Below are 24,730 nucleotides of genomic sequence, written 5' to 3'. Positions count from 1 at the left end.
TAGCAAAAGTAAGTAAACCCCTTAAAAATACCTGGATTCTCTGTATATAAGTCACAGTATAGATAAACATGATGTAACTGAACTAATAATGCATAAACAATTCTACTATTCATTACTTTTATTGGGGCAAATTGAGAAAGCAAGCCGTAGGTCAAGGCAGACAGTAAACAGACAGAGTCATAAATACTGGTCCAAGGTAGAGGCTGGGTCAGGGCAGGCAGGCAGAATATAAACAGTACCGCAGAGTATAGAGTGGTGGTCAGATACCCAAGTATTGAAAGACAACAGCACATTTCTAGGACCCGGTGGCTGCCGGCCAGCTGGAGTGTCACACATGAACCCAGGACATCATGGAAAAAAGCGTGTGGAGCTCAGGACAGAGTAAGAGTGGTAGCTATGCCCACCAAAGGAAGCAGTGGGCATAAAACACCAAGGTTCCTACCATGTTCATATTAAAGGTTGGACCATTCCTCATTGTAAGGGCTCATGGACACGACCGTATTGAGGGCAGTGATCTGGCTGCACAATTTGTGGCCAGATCACGGTGTCACCGCACCATGACCCAGCCTGGCTTCCTATCCTCCTCCACCCGCCTGTGTGCTATGTCCGTGTTACAGCTCGGGTAATCACACGTCTGTGTGTGAGGACCCTAAATGTGCTTCATTTTATAAATATTTATCGGATGCTTAGTTTACACAGCCGACTAAGGGTCATAGCAAATACAAAAGTAGGTAACACAGTGGTGGGCAACAAAACACTGCCAAGAAAAACAAAAATTTTCTATGAACTAACCAGAGCCGGAAACAGAGCTCCATTCTACTTAACAGCCCATATCAATATCAATAACCTAAAAAACCACTTCAATACGTATTTTGGAGTTTTGGGTTGGAATTAGCAGCCATCTTGCCCTGCCTGGTACATAAGCGCCGGCATCATTGACCTATGGCATTCGCCACAGAAGCTTGGGGGTCTGGAGTTGTCACCCACTTTTGGCGGCATATATTGCTAGGAACAGTCTGAATGTACCTGGACTTCAGCCAAACACTACAAAAAAAATGAATCAGGGAGTCTGAAGAGAAACATTTGCCAACAGAGCTGTAATGTTTTGATATTTTGTAAAGCTTTATATGTGGTCTTATTAAACATATCAAATGTGATGTTTATAAACTGGCAGTGACTTTTTTTAGGAGAATTATGTTTGTGTCTATGAATGCCAGGCAAGCCCAGAGCCTGGAAAACAGAAAACTCAAGGAAAACCTAACCGAGAATCAATTACAGGCAAATAATGGGGTAAAATAATAGAAATTGGCAAACATAGTGGAGGGGGAGGGTGTCAAATGTGATCGGGGGTTTGTGGTCCATGCATGTACTATTGTTTTGTGGATTGGACAACCTGACCCATTTTAATGGACCAATTCAGCCAAATTAGTAAATGTCTTAGTAGTGACTGGACGCCTACTCCTTGAGGGTCAACAGGCCCCCCTCAAAAACTCACAATCGGCTCAAAACCCCCCTCGGCCACAGGGGGCCCCGGCCAGTGATGATAATAGTACTCAACCAGAACAGGCTGCCCAAATACTATGACTGTGTGTCTGAAATAATCAGACGCCTTTAAGACGCACAAACAAATTATTATGAGGGCAGCACCACTGGGGTTACTATTTCTGTACCACTGCTCTCCATGACATAGACATGTCACTGTGTCCCCTGCAATATTTAGCAGTAGGAGGAAGATGGAGGACACGGAAGTGCTGCCACGTGAGTTACTATATTATATATTATCACCCATAGTTTGTTATTCTTAACAATTTGGATGACGACAGGACCGGGTAAGTAAATCTGCCCCAATGAATTAATAATTTCCCCCATTGATAATGAATTTTATTCGTTATTGGGCAGCATATGACATTCTTTTATGGCTGCAATATATACAATATAATTGCCAGTGAGAGTTTATATGGTAAAATGGAAGGTACTAACTTTCTAGATCTCTGCTTGCTGTCATTCTGTGGTAGAAATCTTCTACTTTTAATTCCAGGGGACAGATATCTGACCATGGTCACACAGGTGCATGGCTCGTTAGCATCACAGAGAGTAATCAGAGCTGTGTGATATAACAAGCCGTGCACCTGTGTGACCATGGTCAGATTTCTGTCCACTGGAAATAAACAATGAAGCTTCCTATAGAATGACAGCAAGCAGAGATATAGAAGCCAACGTTTTCATCTAAACAATAACATTTATTTGCTGAAATAGGAATACCCCTTTAAGTCATTATGACTTTACGGATGTAATACAATGTGGGGATAGGAGATGATCTATACTGAACTCTTGCACCATGGCCCATATACAAGACACTGTATTAAAATTTTTGAAACTTGAACTTAAAACTCTCCTATTGTCATTTAGCACAGGTACATCAGCTATTTTGTATTATAGATGATTTCATCAGCTCAAACTGTAGCACAAATCTACTGTACTATATATGGTACCAAAATACAGACCAGCAACTGATGAAATGTTCATTATATTGCATGATCTGCTACGCTGCCCTCTTGTGGTCATTATGATTCCTAACATACTTGGAAGGTGAAAGAACTAAGGTTCTTACTTGTAACTATCTGTTTTAAAGTATTCTTAAAATATCAGCCAAGTAACTCCTAAGTATCTGGATATATACCCCTACTGACAGCTGGCAGCAGAGATAAATGGTGTGTACGTATTGCTTTGAGTCCCACTAACTCGCTCAATAAGGATTTTATAGAATATCCCATACACAAATTGATTTTTCTGCTTTTTGGCACTCCCTTAAGATTAGTGGAGCTCTGACACCTCCCTAGTGATTTTTAGTTAAGCTGTTGTGACCAGAGCTGTAGGGGGCCAGCCTCTTCTAGGTATGCCCCTGGACCTGACATTTTCCAATAATTTACCCATTTCACCTTTCATTGTCAATTCAGATTTGAATATGGTTGAATATCAGAATCTGAGTCCGAACCATGTATAACAACCGTCAATCTTTGTTTTTTTAGGAGAGGGTCCTGATCCTGAGGAGGCTTGAACCTCCTGTCTTATTAGAGCCCGCAGTGCTTCCAAATGGGAAGATCTATCTTCCTTCAGAATTTTTTGTATTTAAGATTTTGTCTTCTCCCTTTCTGTGGGAGACTCCAAGCAAACAAATGAAGGGAGCATACTTAATTTCATATATAACAAGACAGTTATAGACCATTTTATACATTTCTGTAACTCACAATACATTGAGCAGGAAAGGGCCCAAAGTCTGCCTTATCTGCCATGGTGGGGAAGAGTACTGCAGATCAGGGGAGAGAGACCTTAGAGCAGTTTGGACAGAACCCGCTTTTATCTTTAACCTTGCTTCTTCTCGCCCGCAGGCTCCTGCTGCGCATCACTTCCGGTTGCATACGTTCCACTGATACCACTTCTGGTGCATCAGGGAGGCATTGCTCATGCGCAGCGGAAGCTGCAGGTCCCGCATGATCGTATGGCATTTGGGTGGATCAAAAAAGGTGGCGTACCCCCCTCCAAACTGTAGGGAGAGAGGACACTTCCCACCCCCTCCTCTATAGGGGCAGGGGGACACCGACAGGAGGTCGGGGAAGGGGCCTTTTAACCTCTCGCTCTTCCTGTCCCTACAAGTGAAGGAGGCAACCTCCAGTTGGGCCATAATGGGGGACGCCTTGGAAAAAGATGTTAAAAGAAATCTACCATCAAGATCCATCAAGATAGACCAAGGACACTTGCTCATAGATCCAGGCACCATAACTGTGGTAATCTTCTTATACTTATCCATGGCCTTCTTTTTTATTAAATTATGCTAATGAGCCTATAGGGCTCCTGGGGTTGTTACCAAAGCCACCTCATTCTGCAGATTCACAGGTGGTTACACTGTGCAGGAGCACTTCCCCCCTCACACTGTTTGCTGAAACATCCTCTGCTTCCATGATATTACATCATGCAAAGGGAGTGGGGAAGTGCTGAGGAGTACATGGGAAGACAGTTTGTGGAGCTGCAGCACCCCACGCCCCTGAGCTTTTTAGGATGATTAGCGTCATTTTAAAAGTTGATTTTGGAAGGAGGCCTTATAACAAATATAAGACAATTACCACAGTCAATGTTCCTGGATCTATGAGTAATTGCCCCTGGTTTATCATGATGAATTTTAATGGTAGATTTGCACAGGTTCCTAATCTAGATGCCTTAATGGGGAATAAAGGAGAACAGAACAATGCAGATGTATGACAAGAGATGTTCCACTTGCTAAACCAGGAGAAGCAACGAGTAGCTGTGTGGAAGGGAAGCAGGAGATTTGGGTCTTTATCACCAAAAAGTATTCTAACCCCTATGAAGATTTACAAAAGCAGCTCATAGCAACCATGGGGGAGCGTTCCTGGCACTGTTCACCAAGGGGGCCTTTTCATGATGTTGTACATTTAGGTTTTGTCATTCATTATGGTGTCACTATTAGTGGAGTCTCTTTATATGTCCTTATGGGGACACGATCTTCTCTTATTTTACTGGACGTGTTACATTAAGGACCGCGACGTGTGGCTTGGTGTTGTAAACGTGGGCTAGTCATGTTACATTGTGTCACATTCTAAGCTACTATTCATCCCGCCACATATCAGCATGAGCTAAGTCATAATAACGTATTTATTAGCATATGTTTTATTTGTGCTGACACAAGATCTTAAGCTTTCTGCCAAAGTCAGGCTGTTCACAATTTGCTGACACTTTCTAGCTGGGAGAGACTGTAGGACAGACATTGAGTAAATTTACAGACACTTTCTACCTATGACATCCAACGGTGCAGATTTTTTGCAATGTTTTTGCATCTACTTCTTGTTATAAAATATGTATTGTATATGCATATGTATATAGTTATTATGGGGGGCTGTATATAGGTATTATAGGGGGCTGTATATAGTTATTATAAAAAGGCTGTATATAGTAAATATAGGTTCCTGTATATAGTTAATGATGTGGGACTGTATATAGTTGTTGCTGGGGGAGCTGTATATAGTAATTATTGGGGAGCTGTATATAGTGATTGCTGGGGGGGCTGTATATAGTGATTACTGCGGGCTATATATAGTGATTACTAGGGGCTATATATAGTGATTACTGGGAGCTGTATATAGTGATTACTAGGGGCTGTATATAGTGATTACTAGGGACTGTATATAGTGATTATTAGGGGCTGTATATAGTGATTACTGGGAGCTGTATATAGTGATTACTAGGGGCTGTATATAGTGATTGCTGGGGGAGCTGTACATAGTGGTTGCTGGGGAAGCTGTATATAGTGATTACTGGGAGCTGTATATAATGACTACTGGGAGCTGTGTATAGTGATTACTGGGAGCTGTATATAATTATTACTGGGCACTGTATATAGTGATTACTTGGGGCTGTATATAGTGATTACTGGGAGATGTATATAGTGATTACTGGGAGCTGTATACAGTGATTACTGGGAGCTGTATACAGTGATTACTGGGAGCTGTATACAGTGATTACTGGGAGCTGTATACAGTGATTACTGGGAGCTGTATACAGTGATTACTGGGAGCTGTATATAATGATTACTGGGAACTGTATATAGTGATTACTTGGGGCTGTATATAGTGATTACTGGGAGATGTATATAGTGATTACTGGGAGCTGTATACAGTGATTACTGGGAGCTGTATATAATGATTACTGGGAACTGTATATAGTGATTACTGGGAGATGTATATAGTGATTACTGGGAGCTGTATACAGTGATTACTGGGAGCCCGATACAGTGATTACTAAGGGCTGTATATAGTGATTACTGGGAGCTGTATACAGTGATTACTGGGAGCTGTATATAATGATTACTGGGAACTGTATATAGTGATTACTGGGAGATGTATATAGTGATTACTGGGAGCTGTATACAGTGATTACTGGGAGCCCGATACAGTGATTACTAAGGGCTGTATATAGTGATTACTGGGAGCTGTATATAGTGATTACTAGGGGCTGTATATAGTGATTGCTGGGGGAGCTGTACATAGTGGTTGCTGGGGGAGCTGTACATAGTGGTTGCTGGGGAAGCTGTATATAGTGATTACTGGGAGCTGCATATAATGACTACTGGGAGCTGTATATAGTGATTACTGGGAGCTGTATATAATGATTACTGGGAGCTGTATACAGTGATTACTGGGAGCTGTATATGATGATTACTGGGAGCTGTATATAATGATTACTGGGAGCTGTATATAGTGATTACTGGGAGCTGTATATAATTATTACTGGGCACTGTATATAGTGATTACTTGGGGCTGTATATAGTGATTACTGGGAGCTGTATATAGTGATTACTGGGAGCTGTATACAGTGATTACTGGGAGCTGTATACAGTGATTACTGGGAGCTGTATACAGTGATTACTGGGAGCTGTATACAGTGATTACTTGGGGCTGTATATAGTGATTACTGGGAGCTGTATACAGTGATTACTGGGAGCTGTATATAATGATTACTGGGAGCTGTATATAGTGATTACTGGGAGCTGTATATAATTATTACTGGGCACTGTATATAGTGATTACTTGGGGCTGTATATAGTGATTACTGGGAGATGTATATAGTGATTACTGGGAGCTGTATACAGTGATTACTGGGAGCTGTATACAGTGATTACTGGGAGCTGTATACAGTGATTACTGGGAACTGTATATAGTGATTACTTGGGGCTGTATATAGTGATTACTGGGAGATGTATATAGTGATTACTGGGAGCTGTATATAATGATTACTGGGAACTGTATATAGCAGTGATGGCGAACCTTTTGGAGACAGAGTGCCCAAGCTACAACCAAAACCCAATTATATGTTGCAAAGTGCCAACATGACAATTTAAGCAGTAAGTGATTGATCCCTGGTGTATCACAGGTTTTAATCGTATTGGCGTCCTGAGTTCACCAATACAATAAAAAGATGGAGAAATTTGGATTGTAGCTTCCCTCCAGGGTGCCCTGAAGAGGAAGGATCAGGGGACCCAGAGCAGGAGCTCCAATAACAATCCATCTCTATCTACACCTTCTTGCTCCTCCTTTAGTCTTGGCAGCCAAATAGCGCTGAGCATGGCACGTCCTGGGCTGTATTGGATCACAGGAGAAAACCTTGAGTCCTAGCTGGCAGACTCTGTGTTGGGGTGAAGGCCTGGGTGCCCACAAAAAGGGCTCCAAGTGCCACCTCTGGCACCCGTGCCATAGGTTCACCATCACTGGTATATAGTGATTACTTGGGGCTGTATATAGTGATTACTGGGAGATGTATATAGTGATTACTGGGAGCTGTATACAGTGATTACTGGGAGCTGTATATAATGATTACTGGGAACTGTATATACTGATTACTGGGAGATGTATATAGTGATTACTGGGAGCTGTATACAGTGATTACTGGGAGCCCGATACAGTGATTACTAAGGGCTGTATATAGTGATTACTGGGAGCTGTATATAGTGATTACTAGGGGCTGTATATAGTGATTGCTGGGGGAGCTGTACATAGTGGTTGCTGGGGGAGCTGTACATAGTGGTTGCTGGGGAAGCTGTATATAGTGATTACTGGGAGCTGCATATAATGATTACTGGGAGCTGTATATAATGATTGCTGGGCACTGTATATAATGATTGCTGGGCACTGTATATAGTGATTACTTGGGGCTGTATATAGTGATTACTGGGAGCTGTATATAGTGATTACTGGGAGCTGTATACAGTGATTACTGGGAGCTGTATATAATGATTACTGGGAGCTGTATACAGTGATTACTGGGCGCTGTATATAGTGAATACTGAGGAGGCTGTATATAGTGATTGCTGGGGAGCAGTATATAGCGATTACTAGAAAAGAGGAGGAAAAGATCAGCAGCACCAGGCAAGGGTAAGGTAAAAAAAAGAAAAAAGGTTTATTGAAAATACACTCACCGGCCACTTTATTAGGTACACCTGTCCAACTGCTCGTTAACACTTAATTTCTAATCAGCCAATCACATGGCGGCAACTCAGTGCATTTAGGCATGTAGACATGGTCAAGACAATCTCCTGCAGTTCAAACCGAGCATCAGCATGGGGAAGAAAGGTGATTTGAGTGCCTTTGAACGTGGCATGGTTGTTGGTGCCAGAAGGGCTGGTCTGAGTATTTCAGAAACTGCTGATCTACTGGGATTTTCACGCACAACCATCTCTAGGGTTTTCAGAGAATGGTCCGAAAAAGAAAAAACATCCAATGAGCGGCAGTTCTGTGGGCGGAAATGCCTTGTTGATTCCAGAGGTCAGAGGAGAATGGGCAGACTGGTTCGAGCTGATAGAAAGGCAACAGTGACTCAAATCGCCACCCGTTACAACCAAGGTAGGCAGAAGAGCATCTCTGAACGCACAGTACGTCGAACTTTGAGGCAGATGGGCTACAGCAGCAGAAGACCACACCGGGTGCCACTCCTTTCAGCTAAGAACAGGAAACTGAGGCTACAATTTGCACGAGCTCATCGAAATTGGACAGTAGAAGATTGGAAAAACCTTGCCTGGTCTGATGAGTCTCGATTTCTGCTGCAACATTCGGATGGTAGGGTCAGAATTTGGCATCAACAACATGAAAGCATGGATCCATCCTGCCTTGTATCAACGGTTCAGGCTGGTGGTGGTGGTGTCATGGTGTGGGGAATATTTTCTTGGCACTCTTTGGGCCCCTTGGTACCAATTGAGCATCGTTGCAACGCCACAACCTACCTGAGTATTGTTGCTGACCATGTCCATCCCTTTATGACCACAATGTACCCAACATCTGATGGCTACTTTCAGCAGGATAATGCGCCATGTCATAAAGCTGGAATCATCTCAGACTGGTTTCTTGAACATGACAATGAGTTCACTGTACTCAAATGGCCTCCACACCAGATCTCAATCCAATAGAGCATCTTTGGGATGTGGTGGAACGGGAGATTCGCATCATGGATGTGCAGCCGACAAATCTGCGGCAACTGTGTGATGCCATCATGTCAATATGGACCAAAATCTCTGAGGAATGCTTCCAGCACCTTGTTGAATCTATGCCACGAAGAATTGAGGCAGTTCTGAAGGTAAAAGGGGGTCCAACCCGTTACTAGCATGGTGTACCTAATAAAGTGGCCGGTGAGTGTACATTAACACTGTGATCACATAGGGGAAGGCAAAAGGTGACACGTTTCGTACCTACAAAACGAGGTCCTTATTCATACCAGACGATTGCTGTTCCCTGTCCAGACTATATTCAATAGAGACTCCCACTGGATTTGCGCCCAGGGGCCCCCACCAAACCCTGCTAATCACAGGCTGAATGCAAACTTGTAGATGCTCCCTGGCTTGAGGTGAGTTTGCAGACGCTCCCTGGCGGTGACAGGCTGCTGGTGAGTTTGCAGACGCTCCCTGGCGGTGACAGGCTGCTGGTGAGTTTGCAGACGCTCCCTGGTGGTGACAGGCTGCTGGTGAGTTTGCAGACGCTCCCTGGCGGTGACAGGCTGCTGGTGAGTTTGCAGACGCTCCCTGGCGGTGACAGGCTGGGCTGGTAGCCGGCTGTAGGAGTCACGCTCGGATCCCAGGGAGGGCGCGCAGAGTCCGGCGTTGAGCAGCGCGGTGATCCGGTGCCCTATCACTGATTGTCCCCGGATCTACATTCCCGATCATTGGATTGATGCTGTATTGTGGGGATCCGGCTGTCCGCATGCAGAATCGCCCTGTGTCCTCCTGATCCTCCGCGCATCCTCCGGCTCCACATCCCTGCTGCTCCCGCATCCGCCTGCAATGCACTGAGCACCGGAGCCGCAATCATGACCGTGGATTTCGAAGAATGTATCAAGGATTCTCCCCGATTCCGGTGAGGAATTTACTGCTAATTGTGTATCTAATGTGTATAGTCTATAGTGTCACTTACATGTATGGGAGGTAGGTCATATACAATGCAGGGTGTATGGATCATGTGGGCACAGAGAGTATGAGCTGTGTGCAGTATACATGGAAGATACATTGTATATACACACACTTTTATATCATAGGTGCATTATATAGGATGCATACAATGTATAGACTCATATAATATGAAGAGGAATAGGTGGAGTATAGAAAATGGGTGCACTATATATACTCGTACATATATGTCATCTAGAGAGTATTAGGTGTAATATATAGTATATATATTAGAGAGAGAGATTTAGGTGCAGTATCTAAGATGTACACATACATATATATTATAAAGAGAGATATAGGTGCAGTATAAAGGAAAGATACAATATATACAAATACATTTCTTTCATATGGAGAGTTAATGGGTGTATCACACAACATATATCATGTACTGGCCCTGTAGATATATATTGTATATCACATCCGGTACACGAGATCTGCATATGATACCGTACTATGGATATAATATTTACAATGTGGGAACTATATATGAAAACTCTGAATCCTGACATTGAGTTCAAGTATTATATTCCCTCTAAGAACAAGCATGAAGCAATAGGGGGGGGGGGGTTGTCAGGGTCCTCCTACTGGAGGACTGGTGGTCCATGAGATTCCTTGTGGAATCCGTGACTGCCACATGGTGAAGTCCCTGTCAGACATTTCCCTATACCTCAGCTCCTTTAAATTTAGGGTTAATCCTTAAAATGGTTGAGCTTTGATTTTTTTTTTGGGACTGGAATACTGTAGGATTTTTTCTATTTACATACCTCACTATAAGGGTCTCTGGCCCCATGTAAGTGGTGCGGTAGTGAGGATGCTCAGTCCTATGGTAGTGATTGATGCTATGGCCACACATGGGCACCACTCCTCTATTCATTTGGGGCACTCCTGAACCAAGTACTATGGGTTATTAGTGGAAACCTCCTTTGTATATGTCTTGGTGGCCAGTAACGTTCTAATTTTTTGAATAAAATCTTAGATTTGGTGAAAAGTACGCTGTGATGTAATATATCTCCGTGACCCTTCATCTCCATCTTCGGAAGAGTCCAGTGTTACATCCAGTGTTATATGCAGCACTCTAATTGTTGTGTATATGTGATCACAGGAGCTCGAGTGGGTACAGTCAGCTATACATTGGGTTTCCATTCAGGACTCTAGAAAAGTTTTGTTTCCACTTTACAATGACAGCAGGATTCATTCCCACCTAACGGTCCATAGAAATGGTTGTGAAACTGGAGAAATAGAAGCGTCTGATTTGGGGCTTCTTTGTAAAATCTCTTGAGGTGTAGATCCCCCCCCACTGACGTCTGATGGGACGTTCTCTGAGCTCACACATATGGACTTGGTTTGGTACAGTGGATCCCAACCTATTGCAGAAAGATGTTTTTCAGTGAAGTGGAAACTGAGGTCATCCCTACATCCAGAAAGAATTAGCGGCAGGAATATGTTTAGGAAAGGCAGGAGGAATTCCAGGAAGCGATGAATGATGACTTATGAAATGTTAATACGGCTGATGCCTGCCCGATGCGGTGAGATGTGTAGAAGTCCTTTCTCTACATCCTGACTGATACATCAGGTTTAACTGTCAGAACTCCAAAAATTCCCTCTAGTTCCAGATCTGAATTATCAAGGCGTCAGTCAGGGGTTTTCAAGGGGCATCCAGAATGAGTAGATCTCTACTATCATATACTAAAACATTGTGTCCAAGTCTAAAGTCTGACAGTTCCAAATGATCTTCTCCAAGATTTAGATGCGTTCTAGAATATTCATTTGATTGTGGGTCTCATTACCATGGCTGTAGAGCAGGACTTGTAGGACTTCCCTTGAAGCAATGAGTGTAGAGAATATTCACCTTCGTTCCTCTTAAAATGACATCTAGATGTTGCTATGGCATTGTGTAGGGGGGTATTCGAGGACCTATCCTTAAGATAAGTCATCAATATCAGAATGACTGTAAAGAACCATGACACTTATCCAACAGTTGATCAGTGGGGAGGGGGACAGGTGTTGGAACTATGTTAAAGGGGTTGTACCAAGTTTGCATGCTATCTCCTGTTCCATGGATAACAAGCTGAACAGTGTGGGTCTGACCACTGATCGCGAGCATCTGGATCACTTGGGGTATGTTTTTGTGATTTGTGGAGGTCCCGGTAGTTGGGACCTGCAAACTTGGTACAACCCCTTTGAAGATGAAGGTGAATAATAAAAGAAAAAATCCTGCTGCTTCTCCTCCTGACATTTATGTTGTGTCACCTTTTTGTGACACGTGTATCACCTATCTACAAGGGATTCCTGATTGTATGGGGTCTGATTCATTTCTATGGAACTAATAGGACGTCTTACTCAGTTGAGCTCAGAATCCCTGAGTATGTATAGGGCAGTGCAGGGGGACTTGTATTTTACACTTCAGCCCATCACCAGGTGAGATTAATTTTCTTTGACTGGAAAACTCCAAAACTGAATGTATCTTGCAACACAACCACTGGGGTGTCATATAGGGTAAACCTCTCCTGCACAAAAAATAAGTATACTGTGGTCGGTTTTTGAACCGATCATGCACTGACCAAATTGTACGGATCTACCACACTGCCAAGGACTTACAGCATCATAGTGATATATTATGATTACAGGGGAAGCAGGGACTCCCGGTATTATATAACACTATAATGCTCCATTTCTCAGCACTATGGTCAGCCTTCAAAATCCATCCAGCGCACGGACTACTGTCTGTGCTTCTAGCCTACCATAGATAAACTAAAATCCAAATACAGGAGGTCCCCTACTTAAGAACACCCGACTTGCAGACGACCCCTAGTTACAAACGGACCTCTGTATATTGGTCATTTACTTTACTTTAGCCCTAGACTACAATAAAAAGCTATAACAGTTATCAGAGGTGTCTGCAATTAAGCTTTATTGTTAATCCTGGTTCTGATGACCCAACATTTTTAAAATCCAATTGTCAGAAAAAAAAAATGTGGTTGGGGTTACAATTAAAAAAAATATACATTTCCAACTTGCATACAAATTCAACTTAAGAACAAACCGAACTTCCTGTACTATAGTAATAGTGCACCCTCCGCATGAAAAGTCTGGTCACATGACGCTCGGGTTCCCCACTACTGGAAATTCTCGGGGATGCTTTCTTAGCCAATCACTGACTGAAACGAGTCATGTTGTATCTGGCCGGTTATTGGCTGAAAAAGTATCTCTGCTCGATTGAAACTAGGAATTGTACAGGTGAGAGCGGGAGGAAGTCGGGGGTGGTGTAAATAACCTTTAAATATGTGAAAGGGGTTGTCCAATTACAGGCAGTCCCGTACTTAAGGACACCCGACTTACAGACAACCCATAGTTACAGACAGACCCCTCTGACCTCTGGTGAAGATTTCTGAATGCTTTACTATAGTCTCAGATTGCAATAATCAGCTGTAAAGTGTCTGTAATAAAGCTTTATTGATACTCTTTGGTCCCAATACAGCAAAAAATGTTTAAACTTCAATTGTCACTGGGGATAAAAAATTTTTGTCTGGATCTACAATTATAAAATATACAGTTTCGACTTGCATACAAATTCAACTTAAGAACAAACTTCCGGACCCTATCTTGTACGTAACCCGGGGACTGCCTGTAATGGCATTTATGATGGCCCGTCGCTGCACTGTTGAATCTCCATGGGTGCTAATTCGTAATAAAAAAGACCATACCACTATGGTGATTGCCGCTATCCCTTCATTGCGTCTTAATGGCATACATTGCACCCCTTTTACAAAAAAAAAATTTCCTATGGAAAGCCCCTTTAAGGAGAATCCTTAATGCAATTTGAAAGTGCTCTAAGAGGATCCATTGTAGCCTTTTATGACCTATTTAATGAAATGGGCCAATTCGCCTGCACTTGCCCCCATATAGCGGCGGTTGGGATATAGGGTACTAATTCAAGGTCCTGATATAAATTGCGCTTGCTTAAAAGAAGATGCATTTACAGTCGGTGGGTATTGAGTAATAGACATATTTAGGTGTTGTCTGGATGCTGGACAATGGGAGCGTGTAACGTAGTAGGTGTGTGATCGTCTGCTTCACAGAATCTGGGCAGGGACAAAACGTAACCAGCTTGAGAGCTTCCCATGTATTATTCATAGAGGAACGCTCAGACGGTATAAAGTGCAGTAAATGCCAGAATGGTGGATTTTATGAAGGCTTTTATATACATTCGGGACAAGTTGTAGAATAGCTGTCACGTCTGGATACAGCTGTAGGAATCTCGGTATTTATCCTATTGTAAAAACCCAGATTTGTACTTGTCTTGGGATGAAGGGGTTAATGGTGCCGGGTAACTTTTGTCTTTGTGCTGTGCATTGTTTACATGGTTCATCATGTGCAAATGAAGGGGGCTTATTCTCTGAAAGGGGCGGCAAACACTGCTCGCATGTATTAGGGGCTTTCTGATGTTTCTGATCATAAAACAAAGAATTATGGGTCAGATTCGGGGTGGGGTGTTTTAGGGAGCTGCTGGTGCCGTGCCAAAGTGTCTATAGATCATGAATTATTACTACATGTATGCACATATTATATACATGGAGTTACATCATATTTGTTGTAATGAATACATTAGATCTGTAGTTAATGGCATATCACCCAGATTGACAAACTCATCTGCATTGTAGATGTAGACGCTGCTCTGCCTGTATAAACGTAAAGGATTTGAGATGAGAGTGAACCAGCAAGCTCAGGATGAACAGTGCTACAATATAGTATGTACTTCCCCAAAGGATAAGAGTATGTGGGTCACCTATGATCCAGTTGTGTGTCCCATTATCAACCCAAATTAAGCACTTCTTGTTCTGCGTGTAATAGGGCCGTTCCCCAGTCGGATGAATCCATCACGCTCCTTAAAATTTCTCCTTGTGCTTCTTGTTATTTACAGACATTTGTTGTTCAGCCCTTACAAAGTCGAACATTGTAATGACAGTGGATTTTGTGGATGTCTTACACAGGTCATAGAGGTCTCCTTCTAGTCCTGATTCATAGTTGTACTGCTTCTTTAATATACCTCTAAACATGTTAATAATGGGGGCTTCTTAAAGGGGTTTTCTGAGAATAACATGTGCATAACCCATCCTTAGGATAGCTCATCAATATCAGATCAGTGCGGGTCCAACACCCGCAACCAGACACCACAACGGAGACTGGACTTAGCCCTGTTAGCTTTCAGTTCTGCAGTATAAGGACCTATGGAGGACCTTCAAAGGTCCTGGAAGGGTTTGTGTATACATTTGTTTCAAGAGCAGGGTGCAGGGTTGTATTATCTCTTCATGGCAGTATCGTATCAGCAGGGGCGTAACTTTAGGGGGTGCAGAGGTTGCGATCGCATTTGGCCCCAAGAGGTTTAGGGGGCACTTATGGTGTGACTTTCCCATATTAGAAGACTATTACTATAAACCATACATTATAGTCGGGGGCCTGGCACAGACTTTGCACTGGGGCCCTTCAGCTTCTAGTTAAGACACTGCATATCAGGTAGATTGGATGGGAGGCCATGGGCCCCTAGAGCCTTTGTTGCCCAAACCGCCCATATTATGATCTGATGCTGACTCGATATTGTAGATCAGCAACATTTACATGACCGGCAGGAGCTACAAGTAGTCCGTGTGTCTGATGGACATGATGTCACTGGCCTGGGACGTAGAAGCATCTACGGTAATTTGTTGGGATTTCAGGTGTTGGACCCGCATCTATTTTTTTTACATCTCAAAATCTTATGCTTTTCATACACATATGATATATGGGGGAGATTTATCATCAGGTTTCTGAGCTAAAACTAGTCTAGTTGCCCATGGAAACCAATCACAGCTCAGCTTTAATTTTATAAACAGCTGTGGGAAAATGAAAGCTGAGCTCTGATTGGTTGCTAGGGGCAACTAGAACAGTTCTGCTCTAAGAGACTTATGACAAATCTCCCCCTATGTATGTATATGTAAACAAAGCCATTGTGTTATGATCGTCAAGATCCCCAATATACCACGGAAGGGAGTGGTGCTATTCTACATGCCCAGTCCAGAACCCAATGTCTGGTAGTAGCTTTCTTCCCTTTACATCTTCAGAACCTGTATATGTAGGGGGTATCTCATGTTTATGCTGAGCCATAGTCAATTGACCTGAGCTGTAGTACCGGACACAGCCACAAATGCATGTACAGCGCTATGCCTTCACAATCAGGTGATGTCCACTGATTTCAATGGGCAGTGGGATTTTTCGTATATAGCGGACATAATATAGCAATTCTTGTAGTTTGCTAAAGGTTTTAGTTGGATATTTTTTTTGTATTTTTATGCCACATCACTATTCAGACGTATGAACATTTCCATAAATGTACCATCCTACGGCTAGTGCAGACATTACACTCATCATATGGACTGTGTAGTTTATCAGCCGCCGATGTTTTACATCTTTTAAAACCGAACAGCGAACTTTAGCAGAGACTTTAGCGGTAAAATTGGTGGGAAACACGGTTTACACACGGCGCCTGCTGTAATCCCATTTATTATGTAACCGGCATTAATATAATAATGCTAATCACATTTGTATAAACACTGACTAGTGATGTCATCAGTCCTTAACGGAAACCTACCATTTGATTTAATGCGTTATGAAGCAAACATACCTTGACAATGCTGTAGCTACACTGAGGACCTTGGGAAAGCTGGGTCAGGCTGGCTGACATAAACACATTACACACGGGAGCTTGTAATTATGCAAGGTTAGTCAATACATGACTAATCAACCTGAGTTTGATCATTCATATATAGCAGCTGGGGGATGCTGCAGCAATTGATTATTCTGCCTTCAGGCACAATCCAGGGATTACATCATCCTCTCCTGCAGAGAATAACTCACCTGCTAGGAGAAGAGCTGAGCCAGCCATAAAAGCGACGGAGCTTCATTATCATAATGTTATATCTGTTTTATCAGCAAAACCACTTAGCACAGGGATTAAACAAGATATGATCCTGCATCAGTGTTGCTACAGCATTATCAAGGTATGTTTGCTTCACAATGAATTAAATCAAATGTTAGATTTCCTTTAATCTAACAACTTTATGACTAATAGCTTATGTACAGGATACTTCTATGATCCCAAAACTCCTCGGTGCCTTGATAAATTACATCATTTGTAGGAATAATGGGATATTAAAAATGTACCTGTCCTACTGTTACTCCTATTAGAAAGGGTTCACCAAAAGTGAAAACACCCTTCCATACTTCAGCAGATGCACTGACCTTTTAGAGGGAGTCTACCATCTCTCCCAAGAGTTATAATCTGTTGCTAGAATGTTGTGTAGAAATTGACTGTGATATATAACATACCTTTATTATTTCTGAGCCATTATGCCTTTTTCTGAGAAATTCTCATTTTAAACCATATTCTAATGAGGGAATTGATGCATCGGTGTCATGTCCTGACTCCTCAGCAACCCGGATCTTTGTTATTTCGGTTCACTCCCCTCTTCGTCAGATAAGCATGGGATTTGTCTTTTGAGAAAAGGGAAATGGTTTAGGTGGGAACAGCAGTGCTCTGCATGTTGAGGACCTGCCCCAGGGCACCAACTGCCCCATTAGCATACAGATTAAACTGGGTATATCTTGGAAATGGCATGATAGACATCAAAAATTCACTGGGACAGTATTGGTTGAGTGACCTAGAATATGTCTGTCTATGAGGGGATTAATTTTGGATGAAGAGCACAGCATGTCGATTTTTGTTGTTGATTTCCTCTATCCAGCATATAGAGTTAAAAATTTAAAATGTGTGACTAAATCTGCACTTATTGTCCCTTTTTTTTTGGAAAATTAAGATGCAAATCAGCATCAAATCTTTTAACTTCACTTTATATTCCATGTGGCCATTGGCTGTTGTTTTTTTTATTTCTTGGACTCTAAGGTTGTAGTGGCTATTGTAGTGGTCTTAACGACTACCAAACTTTTCATTAGTTACATCTTGTAATTTTCTGGGCAAAGAAGCTGACAAAGAAGGGTTTGCTAAAGGAGTGAGCCATGCTATTAGCCCTTATCTGGGTAAGTTTCATTAGTGTGGTCTGAACTAGAGTAAAACTTAAAGGGGGGTATCCCTTATACAAAAGATATTGGATGAGTGTGGGTCCTAGCAATGGGAACCCATAGGATCGAGAATGGAAGTCTATTATACCACACATGGAGCATACACACTCCATTAACTGTCTCCAGGCCTGAAACCATCAAAAGTTTGTCCTTTGCTCACCCCTGATGTATATGTTGCGGCATCAATGTCCTATATATTTGTGTAAGAGTAAGATTAAGATTCATTTTATATATAGAAATCGAATTAGCAGTTTAATCCCTTTTTCCCATGTTTCATCGGATTATGACATCAAGCAGGGAGATGCTGCCGTTTCAAGGGCAAAATGTAGAATCCTACAATAAACTTGTCTGTTAAATCCAGAATGCTCATCTACACGGGAATGGCCTGACTGACAGTGGCCTGATATATTATTATGGGATCTAGTGCTCAAGTCACTGTGGTGGGGGTAGATCTGTAGGTAAGCTTTCTACTTCCATATGACGCTGCCATGATGCCACACCGCATGACCTATATTTCCCCCTGGAAGCAACGGAGTCTGTCATTATTTGTCAGCTTTATAAAGAATCTGCCACTTTGTTTGTCAGAAGGGATTGGCCACTTATTCTAAACTTTGTCAGGGTAAGTATAAGACCCTAACAGGGTCACTGATATTATTATTACCTTGTGAAAGTTTGCTGGAGCTGTGGGTTACCTGTCGTCAGCAGGGCTCAGGGCTTCCTGCCATTTCCTGTGTCCTGCTGGCTTCCACTGGATGAAGGGGGTAGGCTACAGTACTAATTGTTGTATAACCGTGATAACTACGCCCATATAAGGATGTCCTTATATATATAAGGAGATATTTGCTGTAGATTTCACTGCATAGACATCTGCATCTTATATCATGTGAACATACCCTTGTACTGTAATACTATGATTTTCAGGGTTAAGCTATAATTCCATATCTTTTGGTTTGTTTCTCTAATTTTAGTACCCTAATCAGATGTTGCGATTAATTACATGAAGGAGCTATTCTCGGAAGCCACGGTGCGCACAAAGCCGTGTAGTTTTTAGTAGCGTCTCCCTGGCATGAGGCTGCAGGTGTGGCAGATGGCATTCTCTATGCTAAGATTAAACATTTGCATCTCATGAATGGAAGTGTCTATTCAGACCAGGGAGTTTCCTCTCTTCTTTGTTGTAGGAGATGGTAGGCACGGCGGGCAGTCACTCCTGTCAGTGCCAGAGTTATGAAATAATACAATACGTGGCGGCAGGTTTATACAGCTGTAGTCAGCGCGCCAATGTCTTATTTGTTTGTCTCCGTGCCCCGTATGACTATATATACAGTGCAAGACGGTTGTCATGGTGAGTAATGTCTATCTGAATGGCTTTATGTACATGTAACTATGATGAAACTTGCAGGTACTTCTGACTAATGTTAGAAGTGATTGCAAAAATGTTGGCACCCGTTCAGATGACATTGTCTGTAACCAGTCTTTTGACTTACAAGAAACTTCTAGTTTTGGAATTGGATCTGTCTAAGGATTATTTTCACATATATTCAGGCCTTAGGTGAAACAAACAGATTCTGAAACTATATATTCTATAAGAAATAACTGCATATTTCTAAAGACTGTGACACACTTGTCAGTTCATTAAAGGGGTTGTACTAAGTTTGCTAGCTATTCCCTAACCACAGGATAAGGTATAACCATCTGATCTGGATAAGTCCAACTGCTTGGTCCCCTTCTGCTCAGGAGAACAGGGGTCCTGATGGAGCAGCAGGTCGAGCCCTTATACTGCCACTCCATTCATTATTAAAGGATTTTCGGAAACTGCTGAGCACAGCGCTTCTGTATCTCTAGCCCTCCCATCCTTTGTCTTTGTACCAGAGTATCCGAGATAGCAGAGTTGGGAGTCCAAGTGGTTCCACCAATCCCAATGTTATCCTATGGAAAGGCAATAACAATCAGACTTGGTACTCGTAAAACTGTGCCTCAGTACTAAAACAATGGATAGTTGTGACGCAGTTACTGAAAATCGGCAGCAATACAAAGGGCTAGGCAAACCGTCATAGCAAGAGCGCTCCCTCTTTATTGGATGGCCTCCCATTTATTTCCAAGGATGTTACATTGCCTGCGGGATGATGTACAACCAACTGGAAGTTTCCTCGGAAATAACAGCTGATTGCTGAGGTTTGCTGCTGCCGGACCCCTGAATTTCCATGCATTGTCCTAATAAGCTGTCCCTTTTAATCTTTTGTTTCTTGGAGTATGTTTAAGACTTATTGTCTTTTTTTTTTTTTGCTGGTTTTCGCTGCCTGTAAGACATTGGCGCCTAGAATTTGTTGATATTTCATAGAATACATTTTTCCTCTATCAGCACAATATTTCCAGCGCTACTGGCGGCCTCACAACCCCAAAGCTTAGCTGCTGGCAAGGCCTGCTGGTTTTGAAATGCTTCTTTTTTTTATTTTTTTACCTCAGACATACCTATGGGGATTTCAGTCTTGACTACAGAAGTTGATAATAAAATTTCTCTGATAAGAAGATCGTTTTGGAACGGTGCAAAAATCTTTGTCATCAAGCTCTTTCTGCCCTTTTATCAGTCAGTGAAATCCAGTATTCATAACCACATAACCATAAATGATGTGGGGGAGTTGAACAGCCCCCATACATATTAACCATTGGTCAATTCCTCTCCTCCCCCCTGCCCCAATTTTTTTTTAACTCCATTTGACGGCTATTTAAAGGGGTATTCCAGGATTAAACATTATGCATATAGAAATGGGTCCTTAAAATCTAAGCTAATGTGTAATTAGTTGTTATTTAAAATATTGCTGCCCTTAGCAGAAAAAAAATGCTGTTGACATACACTGTAAGGCTACATTCACACAACGTTATGGGGGACACCGAATATACGCCGAATAAAGCATGGTAACAGAGCAGGACAGTCTGTTAGATCATCACTGGGGGCAGAGCATAAGAGGGAGGAGGAGTTACTGAGAACTAAAGGATCATGGGACTTGTAGTTTCCAGTGGCGGACATCTTGGTGATAACTCCGCCTACGTTAGAAAGCCCATAACATTTTATGAATCATAAAATACAACTATTTAAGCTCCATTTTGTGACTTAAGACATTTGAGTTTTGTTGTATTCATTTATTTAAAGCATTATGGATTTTTGTATCAGACGCTCATATTCCTGGAATACTCCTTTAAGTACTTGAATATTTTACTATACAGGATTCTTACAGCCCTAAAAAATTGTGTATGTACAGTAAGTATTTTTATGGATCTGATGGTTTTTGGATGTTTTGGATACTAGTATGGGTTTCTAAACAATGAATCCAGAGTAAACTGAGATTCCATAGGCTGAGTGATATAATAGCCTACCTTTTCTTTCGATGTCATACGCTCTTTCACCTTTGAGTCTTCTGGCAATCACTTTGTATGGTTTGTACCAACAGTGACCCCATCTTTCCATTATTCAGGGTACTTTACACCTATCATTACTCAAATCCCATGAAGAAGCTTACAAAGCAAATGCATCTTGAATCTTGAAATACCTGTTCTGAGAGAGGTTCAGACCCACGCACTTCGCAATGCGGTCACATGGCTTGTGGGATAACGCATTTCATCACTAGTTTCATATGCAGTGAAATAACACTGGAACATTAACCATTTGCAGGTCTTATTAATTTGTGAAGTTGTTTATATCATTACAGTATCCTTGTGTGTGTTAGTTTTGTTTTTGGCTGATTGCATATAAAATGGCTTATCAAATTATTTTTACACCTTAACCAGAACGAAATCAGAAATCACATGGGGAAAATATGTGTCAAAACTGTACAGTGCTGACACATACAGTCTAGTCCAGTGGCGGCGAACTTATGGCATGTGTGCCAGAGGTGGCACTCGGACCCATTTCCGTGGGCACTCAGACCATCACCCCAGGACATAGTACACCAAATAGAACCTAATCCATAAAGTCCCAGGCAATTTAAGAGATGCTGCTCTCAGCGCTATTTTAAAGCAACACTTCATTGGCTGTTAGGAACTGCGGGAAAAGTGAGAAGGAGTTGACAGAACTGCAATATTTTTGGACGTCTTCCTGCAGGACCAACCATTTTTCCTCTACAGAGAGACCTTGGAGAGAAGCTACGAGAGTCTGAATTTGCTCTCCTTCCAACTGTATTGGTGGCCTCAGGGGATTGATACAATTGAAAGATGTGGAAGAGCAGGTAGCAATAAGTTACTGCTTAAAATACCATGTTGGCATTTCACGGTAAATACGTGGATTTTGGTTGTAGTTTGGGCACTCGGTCTCCAAAAGGTTTGCCATCACTGGTCTAGTCTGATTAGGGCTTCCTTAAGGGGCTTAATTTGAGTAGGTCACTTTAAGGCTTTGTGGGGCGCTAAGATGTTCCTACCCCATACGCAGAGGATAGCACAGTCTGTATCGAACAGGCCCACCAAAGGAGCAGATAATCCTCTGTTGTGCCTGGAATCTAAAAAAGTGATGCAAATTTGGAAACTAGTTGGGTTTATTTCCTAAGGGACGATGAAGAGTAGAATTTTATTTGCTGGTCCCAAGGTGCCTTAAGCTACATTCACACAAATGTGTCCCTGCCCGGCCGTTTGAAGGAACCCTACAAGGAACAACTACATTTTAGCTTGGTAGAGATTGTGCATTGTGGCCCAGGAACTGTTAGATCTTCAGTTCTCGTATCTCAACGAGGAACCAGAATTGTGGTCACATTGGTAAAGACCACGAATAGATGCTCTGGTTTGGTGGAATTATGGAGGGATGTTGTAAAACCTCATCAGATTGTGATTCTATTTGATTTTGCTGTAGGAACCACTACTAATCTATGTGTACCCTTATAGAAATTGATTCTACATATATCAATTTACAGACTCCGGATAACATAATAGTTAATGGAGGCATTTCCAGTAAGAGATAAACAGATACGGCATAATATAATAGTTAATGGCCGCCTTTGCTCAGAGGATTGGATACTGAGTAGTGTAAATGTTTCTCTGGCATTACGGTTGTCTGACTTGGCTTCACGCAGTAAAAGGATTTTGCAATGTTCTTCATGGTTCTAATTTCTTTTCACATAAAATCCTTCAATGTGAGAGGAATAGACAACTATTATGTATATTTAAAGCATACTTCTCTGGCATCTCCTGGCATTATGCTTCCCCGGGGGCACAAGCTGGGAGAGATGCTGAGCCGTGTAGGTCCTTTGATTTTGCCCAGTGTCGGGTTTAAATTTGTGCAGCACTTTTAAAACCGCGAATTTTCACCGTAAACCTGTGTCTTGCCCCAAGCGTATGAGGAGATTTATACCGTTCACTACATGGTGTACAGTGACACAACGCCAGCAAAATCCTCTCATCTCATGTCAACGTCTCGTGGACCTCACCAAGGCGGCGAGCAGATGACTGGGAACTGATTCAGGAAATCGAATCAGCGGAAATGGTTGTCACTAGATCTTATCATGGAATTATAGATGTGGATTTCTTCGTTCCTCCTCTGGATCTTTGGACGATGCAGTCATCTTAATGCAAAATGCCATTATACTGTGATATAACTATGGTCTGACAATAAGATGATTAAACCAAGTGATATCTTACCATGGTGGCCCACTATTGGGGAGGAAGGGGGTTCATAAAATATACAAAAAGGCAGTGAGTGGAACCGTTGGAAGCTGTCCAGCAGGGCAAATGTTTCAGTTTCTTAAAGGAACATTCCAGGAAGACTGATACTTTGTTATGGGCCTGAGGGGATCTTTGAATCCCTGTGCATTCCCTGGGTTGAAAAGGTTAAAAAAAAAAAGTATAACTCTCTTCACTTATCCCCTCTTTCTCCTGATCTAACACTGTATCGTCTCTGCTTCTGAAACAGGAAATGAATGTTGAGGCAATCACTGGCTAGGGCTGATCGCTGCCACAGCCAGTGATGTCATTTCCTGTGTGTTGATAGGAACCAGGAAGTAAAGTAAAGAGGGTGCATTTAAATCGGCACATTTAAATCGGTGATTTAAGCAGTGGACCCCTAATATTTATGTCCCAAGAAACATTCTATAGTTTTCCCTTCCTGTTAACTAGAGATGAGCGGACCTACTTTCCCGTTTGGGTTCGGCCACGTGACCGGGAAACCTGACAATTTATAGCCATGGATAGTTGTTAGCCAATTTGGCTATGTGTCCGAGTTACGCGGCCAAACCCCAAACCCGAATGTCGGGTCCTCTCATCTCTACTCTTAACCTTTTCAATAAGGCTCTAAATCAGGACATTTAAGATGAAATTGGTGACAGACATATTGTCGTCATTAACAAGCCTGACTGCAGTGTGACTGGAGCTTGCTTCACAGCTCGGGCCTGGAGGGTGTACCACAAATTACTTTCTTGGCTTGTCACTCAGTCATTTCAGAGTTATACAAATGTTTGACAGCCGAGACACTTAGTGTTGTTGAGAATGGGTAGATCTTTGTCCCAGTTATCATTGTTATCACCTACTTCAAGGAGGGTGGGACTGTGACAACCAGCGTTAAACCAACCAAACTGCGATTTGAATGAAACAATATGTTTTTTGTGATTTTTTAAAATACCATGCCATTTTATACTTATTATCTCA

General features: G+C 42.2%; 2 protein-coding genes across 9 annotated transcripts in view; one reads left to right on the top strand and one right to left on the bottom strand.

Annotated features, from left to right (window-relative positions):
* PUSL1 (pseudouridine synthase like 1) overlaps positions 1-9,646 on the bottom strand; it is a 57,989-nt gene extending 48,343 nt beyond the window's left edge. For all 3 annotated transcript variants that reach the window (XM_072156032.1, XM_072156029.1, XM_072156027.1), the window contains exon 1: positions 9,248-9,646. The gene's annotated coding sequence lies outside the window, so the exon portion shown is untranslated. The remainder of the gene's footprint in view (positions 1-9,247) is intronic.
* Positions 9,509-24,730, top strand: part of ACAP3 (ArfGAP with coiled-coil, ankyrin repeat and PH domains 3) — a 116,896-nt gene continuing 101,674 nt past the window's right edge. For 4 of the 6 annotated variants that reach the window (XM_072156017.1, XM_072156015.1, XM_072156013.1 and 1 more), the window contains exon 1: positions 19,276-19,451. In XM_072156017.1, coding sequence (XP_072012118.1) covers positions 19,291-19,451 — 161 coding nt within the window. In that variant the 5' untranslated portion in view covers positions 19,276-19,290. Of the gene's footprint in view, positions 9,909-14,235; positions 14,259-19,275; positions 19,452-24,730 lie in introns of those variants that run through there. The other 2 variants (XM_072156018.1, XM_072156019.1) reach the window with 2 other exon arrangements.

This window comes from Engystomops pustulosus, chromosome 6, assembly GCF_040894005.1.
Source record: "Engystomops pustulosus chromosome 6, aEngPut4.maternal, whole genome shotgun sequence".
NCBI lineage: Eukaryota > Metazoa > Chordata > Amphibia > Anura > Leptodactylidae > Engystomops > Engystomops pustulosus.
Note: the sequence above shows the minus strand (reverse complement) of the source record. Positions and strands in the feature narration are given on the sequence as shown.